General features: G+C 37.9%; 1 protein-coding gene across 3 annotated transcripts in view; it reads left to right on the top strand.

Annotated features, from left to right (window-relative positions):
* LOC120531385 (ras-like protein family member 10B) overlaps positions 1-22,470 on the top strand; it is a 52,296-nt gene that overhangs the window by 24,051 nt on the left and 5,775 nt on the right. For all 3 annotated transcript variants that reach the window (XM_039756760.1, XM_039756757.1, XM_039756758.1), the window contains exons 2-3: positions 9,520-9,848; positions 11,198-11,322. In XM_039756760.1, coding sequence (XP_039612694.1) covers positions 9,633-9,848; positions 11,198-11,322 — 341 coding nt within the window. In that variant the 5' untranslated portion in view covers positions 9,520-9,632. The remainder of the gene's footprint in view (positions 1-9,519; positions 9,849-11,197; positions 11,323-22,470) is intronic.

The following is a 22,470-nucleotide window of genomic DNA, read 5'->3' on the forward strand; positions in this document are numbered from 1 at the left end:
TTTTTGCAAATGTACATTTCCCTTCAGAATTATTGGCTTCTTTGGTAACAACAGGAAAAAGGGATATGAAAAAATTTTTTTTTTGTTCATTAGATTGATCTTCACTCAAATTATGAGAGAAGTTGAGCCATTAATTGAGATAAAATTATTCAGTTAAAAAACATCCTCAAAAAATATTTTTTTTTCCCCAAAAGGTAAGTGCCACAAATATCACCAACCCTGCAGTTAGTACTTTGGGCACCCATCCATTGCTACTATAACAACATTGAGTCTCTCTCTACAACACTGGATGAAATAAGTGAATTTATATAAGGGGGTCAGAGATAATTCCCCTATACCTCGCTTACAGATGCTCCTCTTCAGCTTTCAGTTTTTAATGGGATGGGCACTGAAAAAGCTCAATTTTCTGGCCAGTGAGTTATTTTTGTGTGGAATTGGAAGTTTGCTTTGAAGAAGGTCCAGGTAAAGTTCCATCCATGACCCATTCTTAGCCTCCTGACAGAGGCAGCCAGACTTTGATCTAAAACCTCTTGGTATTTGAGTCCATAATGCCATGCTTCCTGATAAAATTTCCAGGGCTTTTGGAAAAAAACAGCCACACTGATCCACTGTCTTGTTCTGCTGTGAAGTATTTAGCTTAGCATTCTAAATGTTCAGGGAGCAGGAGTATCATGAAATTAATGTATTCTGTGTGGTGATCACTGCCTGCGCCTCCTCAGTGCAAGAGGAAGTCAGTTTAAGAGGCACGTAGTGATTAACATGGCTTGGGGAACACTTAACACAAAGCATTTAATGTGCTACATAACTTATGACGGGGTTTTAGAAAATCTAGTAAATTGAATATTCATTTTAAGATGAAGTTTAGTTTAAGATGTTCTACTTTAATGACAAATTACGAGAATAAAGTCAGCATGTCGACTTTTTTCTTGTCATAAGCATCGACATTAAAGTGGAAATGTCGAGAATAAAGTCAACATGTCGTCACACTATTACACTGTACATTACACAGTATTGAAAAAAAGTAAAACAAGTACAACTTGGCTTGCAGGATTATCCAGTAGTATAGAAACAGTATTCACACATTTGAACATAATGGTCCACATCCGACCTTTTAAAATCAAAGTATATCCAGACAACAGACACGGCTCCTTTTTTTGGAAAAAGTTCTTCTGAGTCATCATGTTCAACTTTATCGTCTGCTACAGCTTCAGTTTCGAAATGTTCTCTGTCCATTTTCACCACTGAATACCTCCACTAATGCTTGTACTCTGTTGCACGTGTGTTTAGCGGTGCAGCAGTGAAAAATGTCCCCCCTTAAACAGTTTCCCGCTGCACCACGTTCCGAACGTTGTTTAGGCTATTTAAACCGGTGTTGCGGTATAAGAAAAATCCATATCATAACAAAAATAAAATCGGTTTTTGGTATGAACCGGTATACCGCCCAGCACTAATTAATTATATATAATATAGACAAATTTTAATAATTAATAACAAAATACATAACATAATACTTTTTATACATCTAATCACCTACATGTTAAAAAAGCTAATGGAGCTAACATTTATATTTAGTGTTATTAATATTAATCAATAGTGGAAGACAGAGTTGCCAATATTTGGTAACCTTCATTCTTCCTTTAAAAATAAATGCAAGAATAGGCTAAATTTAGAAACAGAACTATGCTTAAAGTTATCAAAACTGTAACCCAACATTGACATCATTGAGTAAAACATAAAGACACTCAATCTTCACAAATGACTTTGAGTTGTTTTCCTCTTTTTTTGACCTCAAGTTATATGTAACTTTAGTTATTTTTCTACTTCGTTTGATTTTGGATTCATATGTAACTGTAGAGAAGAACCAAGCAAAATGACACCTTTTATTGGCTAACTAAAAAGATTACAATATGCAAGCTTTCGAGGCAACTCAGGCCCCTTCTTACAATTATTACATCTTGCCTGAAGAAGGGGCCTGAGTTGCCTCGAAAGCTTGCATATTGTAATCTTTTTAGTTAGCCAATAAAAGGTGTCATTTTGCTTGGTTCTTCTCTACATTCATAATGGCTAACATGGTACAACACCCTAGTACTATGTAGCTGTATAATTTTAAAATTAAAAATATGGAAATTTTATATCTTCTAACTTTTATTTCTTACTAAATCTACTGTTCTTACATTAGAAAATAAACAGAAAAGTATTTGATGTCCATAAGAAAAACTAAAAGACACACACAACCATACAAAAAACTTTGGTGTCAATTGAATATAATCAAAATCCCCAAATGCAGTATTAGTGTCTAGTTACAGTTCAGTACTTAACAATTTAAAGAATACTTCAAAATATGCAGGTGCTATGGCCAAGAAAAAAAGGCTGAAAACCCCTGGCCTAGAGATATCATGTGACATTTTGTCACATATTTGTCAATAGTCTGCATTAAGTTAAGCATTTGCTTTGATTAATATGTTGACTATTATACAAAATCATGCAGTGTTACCACTTTTAGTAGTAACCAAGATCTAAGATCATTCTCTGCTTAATCGGATTGAATTTATATTTGTGGGCTCTCTGACCAGAAGGTACAGCATTTTTTGACTTAAAGTTTGTGAACCCCTGATCTATACTAGTCTCTTAACAATAGCTGAGAAAAATGAAATGTATGATGCCTGATTTTGATTTAAAACACTCCCTGATGGTTTAAAGATCAAAATTATTAATACTTGTAAACTTAGTGTGAGAAAATTTAAATATGACAGAAGTACAACTTTCTTGGCTTATCACTTAAGAGCAAAATATCAGTGACGTTGCTGATAAAAACTCTTACCATCAGGCAGCAAAATCTGTGGCAGACGACAATCCATACAACTTGAGTCTAAAGCGTTAACTAGCACCGTTTATTGCAAAATGGTTTGTATCAGACTGTAGACTTCTACATTTATATAGATGTCTATCATAGAGATCTGAAGGTTCTTACACATTTATTTCACATGTGACAGTTTTCCCACGTATCAAAAAACTGAAGTTTGAGCACCTAAAAAGTTTTACAGCAGTGCCAATTTCTCTGAACCACTTTGGTTAAATATGTGAAAAAATTAAAATTTCTAATTGTTTGATGACCCTAATACTGTATATGTGTGTGTGTATGTAATGTGTTTTTTTTTTGTCACACACATGCACATGGGAGTCAGTTAAAGAGCTTGAAGAAAGGTAATTCCACGCTAAACCAGGGAATGGCGAGGTCCACTGATCATTTCTGTTTTTCCACTGCAGACCCATTACAGGAAATTCCGCCTGGTCCCCATGACGATACTTCCGGGAAAAAGCTCCATGACGTCACTTCCAGTCAAGAGCTCCATGATGTCACTTCCGTTCCAAAAGATGCCCCCTCTGGACACGCGCCCGATGATGTCTCTTCTGGTTCTGGGCATAACTACCTCACTTCCTCTGTCACACTTTTTAAACCCACCATCTCAACTTCAGGAGTCATTTCTATTTTGGACTGAAACCAGTACACCTCTGTGCTAAAAAAAAAAATGAATTTTGCAGTCAGGATAATTATATGGGTGGCTGCCCAAGTCTTTTTATGGCTCTTGTCTCATCTTTGACTATATATGCATATTGTGAAAGCCAGCCCGACCACAGACAGACAGACACCATCTTAAGTCCACCACACACGATTTATTTACAGATATTTACAATGTCTACAGTTCCACACAGCACACAGTGCTTCCAGCACCAAACACCTCTCTTTCTCAACCTCTCAATGGTTCTCTTCGGACCACCTCCCACTCTCCGAAGCCTGGTCTTCTGCCACCAGACATCAGCTCCCCGACTGTCGGAAGGCGGCCCCTTTTATATTGCCCCAGATATGCTCCAGGTGCCCCTTGATGAACTTCCTGGTGTGGCAGAAGTTCCGGTTGAGCAACCAGAAGCACTCCGGGTGACCCTGGAATACCTTCCACCAGCATTTCCTGGTGTGGTGGAAGTGCTGGCGTCCAGGGCTTCAGGATCCAGAACCCACCCCCTGGTGGTGGCCATAGGACCTTATAGGGTTGAGCTTCCCAGCTCGGTTCCCATGACCCCCATAGCAACCAGGGTGGCTGTCCTCTCATGGCAGAGGCGCCATATAGGTGTCCTGGCTGGGTATGGCACCCAGCCGCCCGTGACAGTACCCTTCCCTCAGCTGAGACCCGTAGGGCGTGGCGGCCAGTACTTCGGGGGCAGTTCTTCCATGGCCGAGGTCCGACACACTTCTGTACAGGGTCCAATCCCGTAAAGTAAACCCTAGGCCAAGGGGCGACGACATTGCCCATATGCCCTTGCTCGGCTTCTCTCACTAGGCAACGTCTTCTCCCTCTGACCAACACCCTGGCACTTGTTACTCTGGCAACCCCCTCCGATATCTCATTGCCCCCACTGTCGGGACATTCAGCAGGCCCGCCTGCACCCCCATCCTCGGGGCTTTCCTCGGCGCCCACAGCAGGCGGCCCACCACACGACGTGGGCTCCGATGCTCATGCCTCTCTTTGTTGGTTGAGCCAGCTTTCCTTATCCGGCTCCTCCTTTTTCTCTGGGCCGTCCTGGCGGTCTGAGTCTCCTTATGGGAAAAAAGGAGACCCTGCACTGTCTGCATCCCTGTAGAGCAGCATGAGGCTGACGCTGGCTCTGGGAGTAGGGCACCTAGACCCCCGGCACACAACATCTGGGGTCTTATCTGTCCTCTTGTTTCTTTCACTCCTGCCACACGTTTGGCCCTCACCACCGCGTCCACTGTCGGAGTCACGGCTACTCGGTACCCGGAACCGACCGATACCGGGCCCCCTTTGCACGTCCTCCCTTTTCCCTTTACGGCACAGGTGTAACCTACCTGCACTACTGCGTCACTCCGGCTAGAATATACAGCTCCTCCAACAACTCACAGAGGACGCGTATAGCCTGGAAGAGTGACCCGGCGGGCTAAAGGCAACTCTCTAGCTCACGCCGAGCCGCAAACAGAGATAGAGCATCAGCCAGCAGTGGACTTACCGGTTGATCAGTCCTACACACCAACTATTCGTCATGAAACCTCCTTTCCTGGTTCGGGACAGACATTCGTTGGTCCTGCCTCCATCCAATCAGTGGCGGGAACACAACACACACTGTCCAATCCCTCACCAGCCTCGGGGAGAAAGTTCTGGTCCTTCAACATCTCCTTTCTCCTGGGAGCTCTTCAGCCACTGCATCCTCCTGATGTGCAGCGGCTTCTCCTCCACCATTTTTTTCAGCGTCACCATCACAGTGTCGCTCCCCAGATCGGCCTGTCTCGGCCACTGACACAAGTCCAGGACATTCCTCCTGCATGACTAGCCCCTTCTGCTGCCTGCCTCTGGGAATCCGACTTACCTCCTGGAAGCCATCTTTCGGAGTAACCTTGCTCCGTGTGGCCCTTCGAGACTCCAAGCAAACCTGGGAATCTGCCATGATGACGAGCGTTGGGGATTTAACCACCCTCAGGCCTCTCCCGATCTTCTGTCTCCCCATCAGGTCGGAGATAACGCCTCCGTGAACCGGCCGCGGTCCCTGGGTGAGTTGCTCTTTCATCACGGTGCGTGTGCGGGTGTCTGCAGGGCCAGGCTGCTCACAAAATTATTTATATGGGTCCCCACATTATAACAGGCGGAGGATCCCACCCTTGTCGCCATTGTAAAAGCCAGCCCGACCACAGACAGACAGACACCATCTTAAGTCCACAACACATGATTTCTTTACAAATATTTACAATGTCCACAGTCCTGCACAGCACACAGTGCTTCCGGCACCAAACACCTCTTTTTCTTGACCTCTCAATGGTCCTCTTTGGGTCGCCTTCTCCTACGCTCTGAAGACTTGTCTTCTGCCACCAGACACCAGCTCCCTGACTGTTGGAAGGCGGCCCCTTTTATGTTGCCCCAGATATGCTTCAGGTGCCCCTTGATGAACTTCTGCCGGCACTTCAGCCACACCAGGAAGCACTCCGGGTGACCCTGGAATACCTTCTGCCAGCACATCCTGGTGTGGCGAAAGTGCTGGCGTCCAGGGCTTCAGGACCCAGAACCCAGGGCAGGATCCAGGAACTAGGTCAGCTTTCCTCTCGTGGCAGAGGTGCCATAAAAATGTATAGAACTTAAAGGGTCTCAAGAACAGGCAAAATTGTAATAAATGGGTATATCAATGAAAAAACTTCCCCACAGAGCCTGTCAATGCACATAAATACCACAAATTTCTCCAAAATGTAGGGTGTCTCATGCAGTACCCATAATCCCAAGTAAGCACTCCTGTCTCACCTTACGTTGTACTCTTCTCTGCACTCTAGTTTCTTATTTCCCCCCATCAGTTAAGTGAGCCAGATGCTCACCTCCCAACTCCTAGCTTATAGTTTGGTGAGCTTTTATGTATTTAATTCAGAGTCCTGACTGACTGTAATTCTGTAATGTCCCCTGTTGGTCATAATTAGTGGCCCAGTAATGACAGTGGTTATAAAGTTGTCTATCCTTCATAGCTTTGCTAGCCCTTTAAAACAATAGCAGATATCTTGACTACAAAAAAAAATCAAACTTTATGCTCTTTTGTACTTCTTAATGCAGAACACAACATAAAATGCTTTATAAAACTCTTAGTAATACTATTAAACACAAAATCAAGTGTAGTACCATTATAAATCCAAGCCTGATGATGATGATGATGATAACTTTTCCTGTCTTACATTATGTGGAATTTGACTTTGATGTACTTTGATTGTAGGTGCATTTAAACCATTCTTTTTCTTTGAACAAACATAGGTTGTAGGGAAATCAATATGTAATGACTCTGTATGTGAACATTAAGATACAGTATATGGGCTTATTACTCTATTGCAATTGCTCTAACACAATGCATTACTTATTGCTGCTCTCCATGTTGTACTTACACTTTGTTGTTTTCTACTGCCTATGGTGATCTCTGATGTGGTCTAAGTCAGAATATTCGTATACAGAATTTTGCCACTGTTTGTTTTAGTCATAATTACATCTAATATACCATTAATTATGGACTGAAATTCTGTAAAGAATCCTCTTTCTGCCTTTATCCCTGGAGATCAGTAAACAGCAGCTTTGAAAGGTGCCCAGTACTCTTGTTAACACACACATTCAGAAATGGTGTCATAATTTACCAGTTTAGCAAAATTCTCACTTTTTTATGATTCACTGTCACTAGAACTAGAATCAATCATGCTGCCATTGTTCATTTCCGAAGAACTGTCACTACTACAATGCAATAAAACACTTTTTTCTTCATGAACTTAACTCTTCCACTTTCATTATCTGCTATTCATTAGAGATGTGTAGGTGACGGTCAGCCTGTATACCTGGCAGGAATATTTCTTTGAAAAGCAAAGAACAAATATTTGTTCATATATTTTGATTAATTTAGGAGCTGTTATAGCCCATTTAGCCTGTTTGTAATGTAGGTTGTGATGAAAAGTGAAAATATATTTTTTAATATGTTATTTCAGTTAGTCTTTACAGTTACTTTAATAATTTCATATAGTTTTAGTTTTTCATCTTGGTTTTGTTAAATATTTTATTAGTTTTTTATTAGTAGTATTCATCTTTGTTTTGGTTTAGTTCAGTTTATGATAATAATTTAGTTTATTATAACCTTGATTTGGACTCTAGGTCATAATGATGTATCCAGATTTCATCCACAGTAATAGCACACTTGTTTAATTCCTAACGTCTGAATTCAGTAGCTTCAGATTCTTCTTTGTTTATTAGGTGCAGCAATGCTTCATTTTTCAACATTTTGGCGATCCAGTGTGCACAGACCTTGCCAAAGTTTAACTGTTAATGAAGAACAGAATAAACAGACAAAAAATTATTTCCAGTAGTATCTGACAGAAGTGATACTGTTTTGTAATGATAGAAATTTGACATAAGCGTGATAGTTGATTTAACATTGACTTGGATTTATCATTGACATAGACTTGGTTCTGAAAGAAGAAACATAAACCACAAATGGTATAAACTTAATATTTACAATTTATATTACATGGGAGTTTATCTTTGGGCACTTACAAATTCAGTACCATAGAGTTTATTGCAGGTTCATGCTCAAAACCCTTTGATCATATGTCATATTTCTGTCCATTTTTTCTGAATGTCTTTGTTAAGCAAAAACAATACATTTAAATAAAATGTTTACAATTTTACAATGCACACAAAAATGAAATAACAGTTTGTTAAAAAAAATAGATTTATAACTTTGGTAAATAGTATTGTGGATGCCATGCAATCACATGAAGTTTAATTGTATTACTAAGATCTTTATATTTAATTTATACAAGAGGGCTTTGCCCTCTGTTCGCTTAACTCGCCAACCACACCCCCTAACCCAGCCTGTGCTATGCACCAGCCACTTTGCCTCTCTGCCACTCGTGTTGTGAAGAGAAGGAGCTGAATGCACCTCAAGGAGATGTAGTCGCTCCTCCGAAACCCCCTCTTAAATGGTGATACAATGGGAAACATACAGTTTTTTTACCTCTTCTTTGCTCGATCAGCTACTGGCTTGCTGCTGCTGCCGTGCCGCATGATCTGCATCTTGTGCGGCACTTCAAACATTTAAAGGCCTGTACAGCAGCAGTCCTTTTGTCTAAATGCCTTATCTCTCTTCTCCCCCAGACATCCTCTGCTCCTGTTGGGGGTCCTGCTCCCGAGGTGCGCCTTTATGAAGGGGAAGATTTTCTGTTCTTTTAATTAAGAGGCGGAACTGTCCCCTCCTGGCAACACGAATTCGATGATATACATGTCTCAGACTTAAAGTTTAAATCTGAACAATATATTCGATCTCTTTTCGCTGTTCCGCTACTTTACCAAGTCATAATTTCCATTTTTTTGTGCTAATGCAATCTTTACTATCATTTTTCTGAGACTTCCGAATTTTCCAACTTCCATTATCTCTAACCTGCTCTGCATGTGTATCACGCCAACGTTTTTGAATTCTTTACAACGCTCTACTTTGTTATCTACTCTTTCTCTTTTTCCATCCCCAGGTATGGTTAGATCTCTTGGCACAAAGTCTCATCTCGCGGGACATGAAAGTGTCTTTCTGAGAAAGTCACGTCTCGTCTCTTTAAACATGTCTTTTTTTATATAATAGAGAGATTAGAATTTAGTATAATACACACACTGACATTAATATACATATGCTAATGTAATTTAGAAAAATAATAAATGTGTTTACAAAATCCCAAACATTACATCAACTGAAATCTTCATTGCCAGTTGTGTGGCTGCTTTTAAATTTATACATCATAATAATAAGTTGAATTCAATTGATAAATGTACTTTAATGTTATGTGATGAGACGTATTTCCTATGGAGATGAATACTACGGTGATAAAAAAATTTACTTGATACTTATTTACCTTTATTTCAAGTTTGTATTTGAGTCTTAACTGTAAACTAAAGTAGCTACCAAAAGACATCAGCTTATTTAATTTGTTCTTTTTTTGTTCTGTCTTCCTAGCAATGATCTGTGAATGGAAGTAAGTTGCACCACCTGAACTATGCACCATCCGGGCTGTTCTGTGCACCTGAATGCACTAAAAGCCAGCAGGTGCAGGGCAGCTACAAGTTGGCATGGTAATGACGATCAAGATTGCGATCCTGGGGGCTCGAGGAGTGGGCAAGACAGCCATTGTGAGACAGTTCCTTTACAATGAGTTTAGTGAAACATATGTGCCCACTAAAAAGCGGCGTGTCTACCTGCCGGCCGCTGTTCTTAATGAACATGTACACAACCTGCAAATCATGGACTTCCCTTCTATCCCATCTTTTCCGGTCAACACTTTCCAGGTAAAGCTGTATTAATATTCAGTTACAAGGTGTTATTTTTTCACGTAACAGAATTCCTAGCCCAGGTGCACCCTATATAATATATTCTGTAAAGTGTTTATTTATTTAAAAACTGTAAAAAGCTGCAATATCAGATATCTAATAAATTTTCCCCATTTCAGATTCATTTTGAAACATTTATATACAGTAGTTCTTAATTTTCACAGACAGCATTCTGGACACCCAGCATACACAAATACTGTTCATGATAATAAAATGACAGATAATGACTTGGGAAATAGTTTAAGCTTTGATGACATACAGTTTTGCAAAACTGACAACAAAATATGTTTTGTAAGTGATTTTACAACTGCAAAATGCATAAATTGCTAGAGCTTTTTTTGAAGTGGAAAACATCTTCGTATACACTCAAATGTTTACCTGTGTTCTTTTCCACAGCTGTGTAATGCACTCAGTGCAACAATAAAATCAGTTCTATTTATGCCTCTCCTTCACATCTCTGCTGAGAACTGCAGTGTGTGTGTGTTTTTTTTTATTATGACATGCTACATATTTTCCACATGACACACCAAATTGATCCATTGCACACAATATGTTTCTACATAGGAAAACTCACTACACAGAAAGCTTCCCCCTTACCTAGTAATGAGTTGATCCCAGCTGAAGATTTGCATACTTCATTCACTACTTATCTCTGAGTTTTGTTTCTTTCTGCAATGTATCTTTAGGATTGTGATTGCCAAGGCTGTCATCATAAATTGCAAAGTGGGCATCGTAGTACATACTCCGAAAACAACAATATATAGCTAAACAGTATGTCTTCATATGACAGGAAAGAGTGATTTAATTATTTTAACTAGGGACACGTCCAATCATTTTCCTATCCACATATTCAAGGCAGTGTTGCAGGGCAGCTGGAGAGTCTATCCCAGCAATTTCAGAGCACAAAGCAGACATAATACCTGGACAGGGCAGTAGTCCATGGCAGGGCTAACATACACACACTGACCAATTTAGCAATGGCAGTTCATTTGACCTACATGTCATGCACATGTATATATTTTTATGTTTTTTATGTACAGTATATACTGTATCTTAGGAACAGTAAGTTATGTATACTGTTCTTTCTCCAGTGTTTAATATTAGGGTTGTATTTTTAAAATACGTTATTAATGTGTAACTGTTAATAGATTGTTTAAACATCTGCAAAAATAATATTTGTTCACTGAACTCATCAGTGTAGTTAAACCTATGTAACAATTTGGGATAAATCTGGATTTTGAAACACGAACTTGTTTTTACAAACTTTTCTTGTTTATCAGATATTTTTCTGTGTCTTTGTTTCTTAGGAATGGGCCAATGCCTGCTGTCGTGGAGTTCGCAGTGCTCATGCCTATATTCTAGTGTATGATATTTGTTGCTTTGACAGTTTTGAATACATCAAGACCATACGGCAGCAAATTGTCGAGACAAGGTAGATGGTCTATTTGCTATTTGAAAATAACAGAACTGTACATTTAAACTATCTTTGACATACTAATTGGAAAAATATTTTAATAATGTGTAATATTAAAAAATAAAACATTTATTCACAATGTACTTTTGTAAAGTATACTCATGAAACAGAAAATGTTCCCCAACCGTTGTCTCCTGATGTCCCAAATATTATTGTAATATAATTTGCCTGGTTTTATTTTTCTAAATTCTTCTTGCTTTAACTTCACCCCTGTCAGAGATCATTTTGCTGATTTAGTATGTTCTTGCTTAATATTGCCTCAATTTAAAATGAATAATTTCTGGTTGTCTGAGCAATAGCATGGGAGCTGTCTTACTGAAAGGCAAAGGTTTTTTTGTTTTTCTTAATAATAAGCTGCAGGTGGGTAACAACTTGCAGAATGAAACAATTTAATTATTATTCTGATTAAAATTCATTTTTTAAACTATGCACATTAATATTTTAAAACATTTAAAAGAACCCATATATATAATACAATATATACAATAATTTTTGCTCTAAATTGAAGAGATTCTTATTCATCACAGCTCAGTTTATCAATTTGTACTTATCTAACTCCTTCACAAAACATCAAGTTGAAATTTGAAGGGCCCCAAGTTAGTACAATCTAATACAGAGCTTGGTAACTTATTCCATATTTCTCTTATTCTGTTTGTAATTTTGTTTATTAGACCTTTTACACTTGGCTATCTAAAGAGTCAGGTAGTAAATTTCTACTGAGAAGACTTGGGTGAATAAAGCAAAATAAAGGATCTCAATAACTTCCAATTTCACATTTAACACCTAGTATAATGAGGGAATAGATAAATACATTGTCAAACCCCTTTGAAGAACTGTGCTCTTTTAATAAATGTGGAATAGCAGTCAGCCCAAAAAATTACCAAAGGATCCTGGCATGTTTCTGCAAGTAAATGACTTGCTGAGACATTTCACCCAAACATTTCCAAGGTTTAATGGATGAAAAGAACTATAACTAAAACATGAATCAAAGTTTTCTTTTCACTTAGGTGACAATATTGACAAAATTTGATTATTAGGCCCAGATTTTTGTACTGGCCCAAAGCAGTGGTTCTCAGGTTTAGCCCTTGGGACCCACTGTGGCTTCAGGTTTTAAATCCAACTAAAACTTCTGCTTTTAATTGCACTCCTACCTTAATTAATACAGTCATTATTTTCCAATTTTATGTTGTATTGTCAGTCCACAAATTACAATAGAAATTGGGATTTAGCAAACATTTATAAATGTTGTTTATTCTTGGATTTTAAGGTTTTCATCATCATCATTACCATCATGATCATGATTTTCTTTCCGCTTTTCTTGGTATTCAAGTTATTTAAGCCATTATTTACTAATGAACATACTAATTGGCATTACAGTAAAGCAGCTGTTGTTTTTTACCATTCATTGTCATTTGCCCTGATACTTATCCACATGTTTTTAATTGTTACTATTAATGTTCAATAAGAGAGCAAATTCCACAGAACAAAATGATAGAACTTTTCTCAGGGCAGATTAAGAGAAGACAAATATCATCTGATTAAACAATAAGGTCAGTAATAGGTAAAATAACTTGCCAGTTGAAAAAATGGTTAGAACAAAAATAAGCAGCCACAGTAGGCCTCCAGAACTGACACTGAAAATCATTGGCCTAATATGAGTCCTTGTTATGGCTGTGAACCAAAACTTGTGTACATATTTTTTACAGGGAACAGGGAATTATATCACTGTTAAAGACCATGTGTATTATTATTGTTTTCATAACAATTACTTGTGAATGCTTTGATATCCCTTTAGTTTTTTGTTTTTTTTTGTTTTGTCTGGTGTCTCTTAACTCACTAGTACACGAAAACCCAACGTATGAAATGCTGTTCAACTCGTCTTGATGTCTAGTTATGCAAGATGTTGAGCTTTTTGGGATTTCCCCCTTTTTTTAGGCCCTGTAGACTCAAAAACTCTCCCTTTTAGGCAATTTTGGACCATATTTTAGCAGGAAATAACATTGTAATGATAAAGAGTAAACCAATAAATGTCTTCAGCAAAAATATTCAGAAGGATTAGAATCTGTACATGCCACATGTACAGATCACAGGGGTTCACCCCCTAATATGGTATGAGGGGTCAGAGTTACTACTAATGTAGGCATTGTGATAAAAATGCAACACAGACATCATAAAGATTTGGGGCAGCCACCCATATATTGCTTTCCCGGCTGCAAAAGTTAATTTTGATGAAGCACGATGTGCATAGAACAGAGTCTAAAACAGAACTGATCACAATAGCCCAAATATGGAGGCTTTAAAGGCCCGTAGAGGAAATGATGTCATCAAAAGGACCGGAACCAGAAGTGATGTTGCCTGGACCAGAAGTGACGTCAGCAAAGGGGCCGGCTTCAGAAGTGACATCAGCAAAGGGGCCGGCTTTGATAGTGACATCAGTAAAGGGCCCGGCTTCGGAAGTGATGTCAGCAAAGGGTCCGGCTCCAGAAGTGATGCTTCTGAGGCGCCAGAACCTTGCAGGATTTCCTGGGAAAGGTCTGTAGGGAACTGAGAAAGACAATCAGTGCACTCCGCCGGCCCCTGGTCGGATGTTTTATTACAATTACTCAGACCCTTTAGCTGCCTCCTACTCGCACGTGTGTAACAGCATATGGAGTGTCGTGACTTATACAATCAAGAATCTTTAGACTTAAAACTTTTAAATTCATTCTAATATTTCAAATATTCTTGTTTATTATATATTTCTGCCTAATGAAGTAAACCATTACATTCCTTATGAACACCCCTAATTAGCGCAGCTTACCCTAATTTAGACTTTTTGCTGTTTACTATCCTACAACAACAACAACATTTATTTATATAGCACATTTTCATACAAATGGTGTAGCTAAAAGTGCTTTACAAAAAGGAAAAAAAAAAGAAAATTAGGCAATACTAATGAACAAAGAATAAAGTAAGGTCCGATGAACAGCAGGGACAGAAAAAACAAAAAAGGCTCCAGAGGGCTGGAGAAAAAAACAAAATCTGCAGGGGTTCTGAGGCCACCAATAGGCATTCTGCCTAACATTAATGATCTAAATCAGACATCATGGTTTTCAGGCTTCACATGGAAGAGTTAGACAGTGATGGTCATGTAGACCTCTGGCCTTCAATCCATGAATGTAGGGACTGCACGGTGCTTTGATCAGGTGGTGGTGGTGCACATTGCCACCACAGAAAACTGGAACAAAAACAGCAGAGAAAGTAGGGGTCAATACGGATTTCAGAGCCATTAGACATTCTAGATTTTATTTGCATAACAGCAGAAGGCTGCCTCACCACTTCTTTTAAGTTTAGCTCTTGGAATTATAAGTAGACACTCATTTGAAGATCTAAGGTTACAATTTGAAGTGTAAGGTGAAAGGCATTCTGAAATATATGATGGAGCAAGATTATTTAAGGCTTTGTAAACCATAATTAGTATTTTAAAGTCAATTTTAAATGTCATTAGCCAATGTAATGACATCAACACTGGAGAGATGTGCTCGGATTTTCTTTTCCTAGTTAAGATTCTGGCAGCTGCATTCTGCACTACTTGCAATTGATTTATGTCTTTTTTGATAATCCTAAGAGTAGTGCATTACGGTAATCTAGTTGACTAAAAGCAAAAGCGTGAACTAACTTTTCAGCATCTTAACTAACTAACTTTTGCTATACAGTATTTCATAAGTGAAAAAATGCTGTCCTAGTAATCTGATTAATATGTGATTTAAAATTTAGGTCAGAGTCAATAATTATCACAAAATTCTTTACCTCTGTCTTGACTTTTAAGCCTAATAGATGTTTATTTCTAATTCCCTGATTGTATCCATTTTTGCCAATCACTAAGATTTCTCCTTATTTAGTTTTAGAAAGTTACTACTCATCTATTCAGAAACACAAGTAAAACATTGTGTCAGTGAAACAAGAAAGTCGGGGTCTTTAGGCGCTATTGATAAATACAGTTGTACGTAATCAGCATAGCTGTGGTAGCTCACGTTATGCCTTGAGATAATCTGACCTAATGGAAACATATAGATTGAAACGAGCAGTGGACCCAAGATAGATCCTTGTGGAACATCATATAGAATACCAATTTAAGACACTGCCAGATAGGCCCACCACTGACTAAGGTGATTTATAAAAATATTGTGATCAATGGTATCAAATGCGACATTCAGATCTACAGATGAGAACAGATAAGTGGCCTCTGTCTGCATTTACCTGCAAGTCATTTACTACTTTTATTAGTGCAGTTTCTGTACTGTGATTTGTTCTAAAACCTGAGTGAAACTTGTCAAGAACAGAATGTTTATTTAGGTGATCATTTAGCTGCATAATGAGTGCCTTTTCTAGGATTTTACTTAAGAGAGGCAGATTAGAAACAGGTCTAAAATTTTCAAAAACAGAAATGTTGAGATTATTTTTCTTGAGCAGGGGTTTAACAACAGCAGTCTTAAGACAGTCTGGGAAGATATCTAATGATGGATTTACTATGTCAAGAACACTCTCAGTTAGCACATCAGATAACTTCTTTGAAAAAACTTGTTAGCATTGGGTCAAGGGCACAGATGGAGGGTCTCAGTTGAGAAATTATTTTATATAAATTGGGTAAAATTATCCTGGTGAAAGAATTTAATTTGCTTAAAATGGAATACTGGGTTTTAAGAGGATCAGTATTGGGTTGATGTACTACATTATTTCTAATACATTAATTTTGTGATTAAAAAATATAGCAAAAGCCTCACAAGTTTCACTGGAAGTTTTTTGGAGGCATTCCATTGAGTGACCTGGGTTTAGCAAACAATCAATTGTAGAGAATAAAACTCTCTGATTGTTATTTATAATTTAAGAGAAATAGCACCGCCTCTCAAGACGGACTGTGTTGTTGTATTCTGTTATTTTAGCTTTCAATATCTCATAGTGGATTATCAATTTAGTTTTTCTTCATTTACACTCAGATCTCCGTCATGTTTTCTTTAAAACAGACACTCTGGGTCTTCCATGGTGTAACAGTGCTGGAGGATTTTTTAACTGTCTTTTCAGGAGTGACTATGTCAGTGGCAGCTCTCACTTTAGTATTAAAATTTTCCACCTTACTATTTACATTATTTTCACTATTGTAGTAAGCACAACTAGTTGCTTAAAATGTTTGTAAACTTTGAAGCTGCAGATTAATCAAAGAAGCATTTTGTAACAATATGCTTCTCATCAATTTTATCTGTCAGTATTTCTGTATTAAATAGTAAGAGAAAATGGTCTGATAAACTGATATCCACAATCTGCCTCACATCAATGTTTAGTCCTTTAGTAATAACTAAATCCAATGTGTTCCCTCATTTGTGTGTTGACTGACGAACATGCTGGCTCAGATCAAAAGAGTACAGGAGGTCCATGAATTCTTTTGCTTTAGGGTCACACTGTTTATCGATATAACAATTAAAGTCACCAACTACTGTATTAGGAACCTGTCATAGTTGGTAATCATAATTGACACTAAGTCTGAGAATTCTTCAAAGAAAAGCGCATTGTATTTAGGAGGTCTATACATGGACAATACTAGAAATCTGAGAAACTCCATGAATAACAATGGCAAGATACAGTCATATGAAAACATTTGGGAACCCCCCTCAGCCTGTGTAATAATTTACTCTACTTTCAACAAAAAAGATAACAGTGGCATGTCTTTCATTTCCTATGAACATCTGAGTGTTTTCCGAACAAAGATTTTTAGTGAAGCAGTATTTAGTTGTATGAAATAAAATCAAATATGAAAAACTGGCTGTGCAAAAATTTAATAAATGCATGTAATTGCTCAATATGGATTACTTGCAATACCAAATTGGTTGGATTAGCTCGTTATGCCTTGAACTTCATAGACAGGTGTGTCCAAACATGAAAAAAGGTATTTAAGGTGGTCAATTGCAAGTTGTGCTTCCCTTTGACTCTCCTCTGAAGAGTGACAGCATGGGATCCTCAAAGCAGCTCTCAAAAGATCTTAAAACAAAGATTGTTCAGTATCATGGTTTAGGGGAAGGCTACAAAAAGCTATCTCAGAGGTTTAAACTGTCAGTTTCAACTGTAATCAGGAAATGGAAGGCCACAGGTATAGTTGCTTTTAAACCCACGTCTGGCAGGCCAAGAAAAATACAGGAGCAGCATATGCACAGGATTGTGAGAATGGTTACAGACAACCCACAGATCACCTCCAAAGACCTGCAAGAACATCTTGCTGCAGATGGTGTACCTGTACATCGTTCCACAATTCAGCACAATTTGCAGATAGAAAATCTGTATTGCAGGGTGATAAGAAAGAAGCCCTTTCTGCACTCACGCCACAAACAGAGTCACTTGTTGTATGCAAATGCTCATTTAGACAAGCCAGATTAATTTTGGAACAAAGTGCTTTGGACTGATGAGACAAAAATGTAGTTATTTGGTTATAACAAAAAGCGCTTTGCATGGCGGAAGAAGAACAATGGATTCCAAGAAAACACCTGCTACCTACTGTCAAATTTGGTGGAGGTTCCATCATGCTGTGGGGCTGTGTGGCTAGTTCAGGGACTGGGTTCTTGTTAAAGTCAAGGGTCAGATGAATTCAACCCAATATCAACAAATTCTTCAGGATAATGTTCAAGCATCAGTCACAAAGTTGAAGTTACGCAGGGGTTGGATATTCCAATAAGACAATGACCCAAAACACAGTTTGAAATCTACAGAGGCATTCATGCAGAGGGAGAAGTACAATGTTCTGGAATGGCCGTCACAGTCCCCTGACTTGAATATCTTTGAAAATCTACAGGATGATTTGAAGCAGGCTGTCCATGCTTGGCAGCCATCAAATGTAACTGAACTGGGGAAATTTTGTATGGAAGAATGGTCAAAGATGCCGCCATCCAGAATCCAGACACTCATCAAAGGCTATAAGAGGCATCTAGAGGCTGTTATATTTGCAAAAGGAGGCTCAACTAAGTATTGCTGTAATGTCTCTGTTGGGGTGCCCACATTTATGCACCTGTCTAATTTTGTTATGATGCATATTGCATATTTTCTGTTAATCCAATAAACTTAATGTCACTGCTAAAATTCTACTGTTTCCATAAGGCATGTCATATTTTAAAAGGAAGTTGCCAATGATAAAATAAAATCCAAAGAATTAAGAGGGGTTCCCAAACTTTTTCATATGACTGTACTCAAAAGACTTGAATGAAGAACAAAGTTTGCAGGTCCAGCATTATATGGGCCTGAAATGTACCCTCTCTACATTTTAGTTTCTGTTTCCTGTGCCCAGATATATATTTACAGGGCAACACAGTGCAGAACAGCACAGAAGAAGAGCACCAGCTATTTACAAAATACAATAATGTAACGTACATCTGTATGAATTTTTGCAGCAGAATGTATTATATTAACAAATAATCTATTCAATAGTTTTTCTTATTGAAAGGAATAGTTGATCCAAAATTCATATCAACTCATATCAACCTTACTTGGGAAGTGTGACAGGAATCTGGTTTTGAGACTATATTTTGCAGTAGTCCTCAAAATTCTTTTTTCTATTTTGAATAAGTGTCTTACAGTTGTGCAGTGTGACTAGAATTGAAAAATTATCTCATTGCAAGTCTCTCAGTAAACTAAACCCATAAAAAGTAATGTAGGCCAATACTGGCAATGTACTGTAGATAACTGTGAATTAATTTTTCATATATATGCGCATATTTTTAAAATCACCAGTTGATTCTACTTGTGTGATGCTGAAACCAAACAGCCCAATTCTTTTGAGCCAGTATATGAAGGGTTTGTCAGGTGTGTATAGCATTTAGTTAGCATATGGTATCCAGCAATAGGAAGCACATTTTACATGGTAGTATTGGTTAGAATAAAAACAGAAATGTGCTCTTTTTAGAGTACTATCAGAGATTTTTCCACTTGGAAACTGCTTGTGGTATGGGAATATGTCTTTGCTGTTTTATTAATATTATTATTATTATCATTTAACATTTTAAAATTAATATTTTTATATGCTGACTTGAGTGTATAGTGGGATAGAAAAAAAGATTCGGAATAAGTGAATGGAAGCATCCAACGCAGGGGAACAGCTATTTTGATACACAAAGCTGTTCCCTTCGCTGCTTTTTAAGTGATTTTTCCTCAAGAATCTGATACATTCATTCATTTTACTAGGGAAGGTATTTGGAACTACATTAAAAGCCACTAATTTAAGCACCTCAAGTAGAGAAAGAGCAAAAGTCTTCATGACTTTTTCTTTTTCCGACAGCAATGTGTGCAATTATACATTTTCTGTTGCTGCAAATTTGAACTGTCTCTCAGAAGAAACACTGATCTCTGAATCTGATCAATTAAGCCATGATTTTTTTAAAGTATAAGATCAGACTGTTGGAGGTTTTATACCTTCTTTTTACAATATCCCTTGTTTAACTTTGGTCCACTTAATCATGGTTACTTAGAAATTAAGTGCCTGCTCTGACAATGATTAAATCATGCAACTATGATGATCTATTAATCCCTAATTAAGATGTTACATTAACTGCAGTGTTGTTGTGGAACGCATAATAATATTTCCACCTGACCTACAGAGTAACAAGCAACTGAGTTCACTCTTATTAACAGGTGATCCATGTATCTGTTTTCCGTCTGTATGTACTGTGGAAGCTGGATTCATCAACTCCTGATCCCTAAAATAAAGGCTAACCTGCTGAATAGTGTTCAGTCTTTTGTCTATAACAGAGCGAGTAACTTTTATTTAAATTCCATGATTTGCATCTATACTAATAAAAGGCAAAGCCCTCACTGACTTACTCACTCACTCACTGACTGACTCACTCACTGACTCACTGACTCATCACTAATTCTCCAAGTTCCCGTGTAGGTAGAAGGTTGAAATTTGGCAGGCTCATTCCTTACAGCTTACTTACAAAAGTTGGGCAGGTTTCATTTCGAAATTCTACGCGTAATGGTCATAACTGGAACCTATTTTTTCGTCCATATACTATAATAGACGTCTGCTCGATGGCCGTGGGAGGCAGAGTTACGCCTCCCACGTAATTTAGTGCCTGCCCATATAAGGCCGTCCGTCAGCGGCAATCCAATAGAAACACTGCCACTAAATATTCACGGGTGAAGGACTGTGCTTATGCAGACGAAGATGAGATGGTCAGGGTGGTGTTTGGCACAAACTCAGCGAAACTGCGAGAGAAACTTTTAAGTGCCGGGTCTTAGCTAACATTAAATACAGCCATGGACATCGCGCAAGATGGCACCAGCACAGCTGGGAACCTTCGATGCATGTACACCGAGCGGCTCACGTGAACTGATGCAGTGCACAGACAAAAAGCAACAGTTCCAAAGAGTGCTAAACAAAAACTGAATTACACAAATGAGAAGGCAGCAAAAAAATATGAAGCGTCTGACACATACAAGCATATTCATAAGTGCAACTACTGCGGAAACAAAGCACACGGTGGAAAAAGTCAATGTCCCGCTAAAGGAAGACAGTGTAAAAAAAAACCCGTGCATGCAGTGTGTCTCAGATAAAGAAGAAGACGAGCTGTTTATTGATGCAGTAAGAAACAAATCGATGAATGAAACCTGTTATCTTTACAACGATTGACAAACACGGAATGTAACTTGAACACAACACATCCTACAAATACGAACCTGATTGAAAGAAATAATGATAATCAAATCCTTGATGACAGCAACATTCATAACACTCACAAAACAATTACTGTATATTGACAATCATGTTACGTTATTTTTAAAATGTTCCCTTTTCTTTTTCATAACTTCTTTAACACACTATTTCTCCGCTGCGAAGCGCGAGTATATATATATACATATATACACATATACATACCCCGATCTACATACTCTCAAATAGACAAACCACAGGCCGTGGCGTAATGGTAGAGGCTTCACCTCTAGCGCCGAGGTTCGATTCCCGAGAGGGGGTGCACTGAGTATGTACGCCTGATGACCCCAAAATTATATATACATATATATATACACACACATACATATATATCAGCGCTTCCCGATTCATTTTACCCTCGCATCCCCTTGGTTTGAGACGTATGAAAAAATATGCGGTTAACGCAGAAAGACAGATCACCAATTGAAGCTTTATGAATAATGGATACTTTATTCGCCATCAATGATTGTTTTGGTAAAGCCATACTCAGTGTAATCATTAGATGAACGGTAAAAAAGTAAGAGCGAGGGGAGGGTAACTTATTGAGGCACGCAGGCGAAACCACAATAGCACACGAGCTCGATATAGTGCGCATCAACTCGATCTGAATTGTGCGATCACATTCGAAAAAATATATCTTTTCAAGTTCTATTTAGTCGACACAAATGTCTTTGGTTAGAATGTAAGACGAATTTACTCTTTACATTTCTATGGTGAAGAAAAATTTATGCAATGATGCCTACATTTAACTTACATTCCTACCAAAGACATTTCTGTCTACTAAATAAAAATTCCTTCTATTTAAAATTTAAATAGAACTTGAACAGATACAATAGTTCATAATATCCACGCAGACTTACACGTAAAAGCGGGAGTCATCCGTTTTAACAAGCAGCGTATTGCACTGATACGAAATAGCCTGCCCATTTAATTATTTAGGAATGGATAAATAAATTAAGATTTTGTACAAATAATGTTTTTCATTTTTCTTCCTTGATGGATTCTGGCACCCCCAGCAACAGTTGCTCGCACCCCAAAGAGTGTATATATATATATATATGTGTGTGTGTGTGTGTATATGTATATATGTAGATATGTATGTATATGTATATATATGTTTATATATGTGTATGTATGTATATATATATGTATTTGTGTGTATATATGTGTGTGTATGTATATATGTGTGTGTGTATATATATGTGTGTATATGTATATATGTATGGATATGTATATATGCAGGTATATGTTTATATGTGTGTGTGTGTGTATATATATATATATATATATATATATATATATATATATATATATGACAGTAACACTCATCACTCACAACAGTGACAAAACAATTACATTGACAATCATGTTACGTTATT

Source organism: Polypterus senegalus, chromosome 6, assembly GCF_016835505.1.
Source record: "Polypterus senegalus isolate Bchr_013 chromosome 6, ASM1683550v1, whole genome shotgun sequence".
NCBI classification, from domain to species: domain Eukaryota; kingdom Metazoa; phylum Chordata; class Cladistia; order Polypteriformes; family Polypteridae; genus Polypterus; species Polypterus senegalus.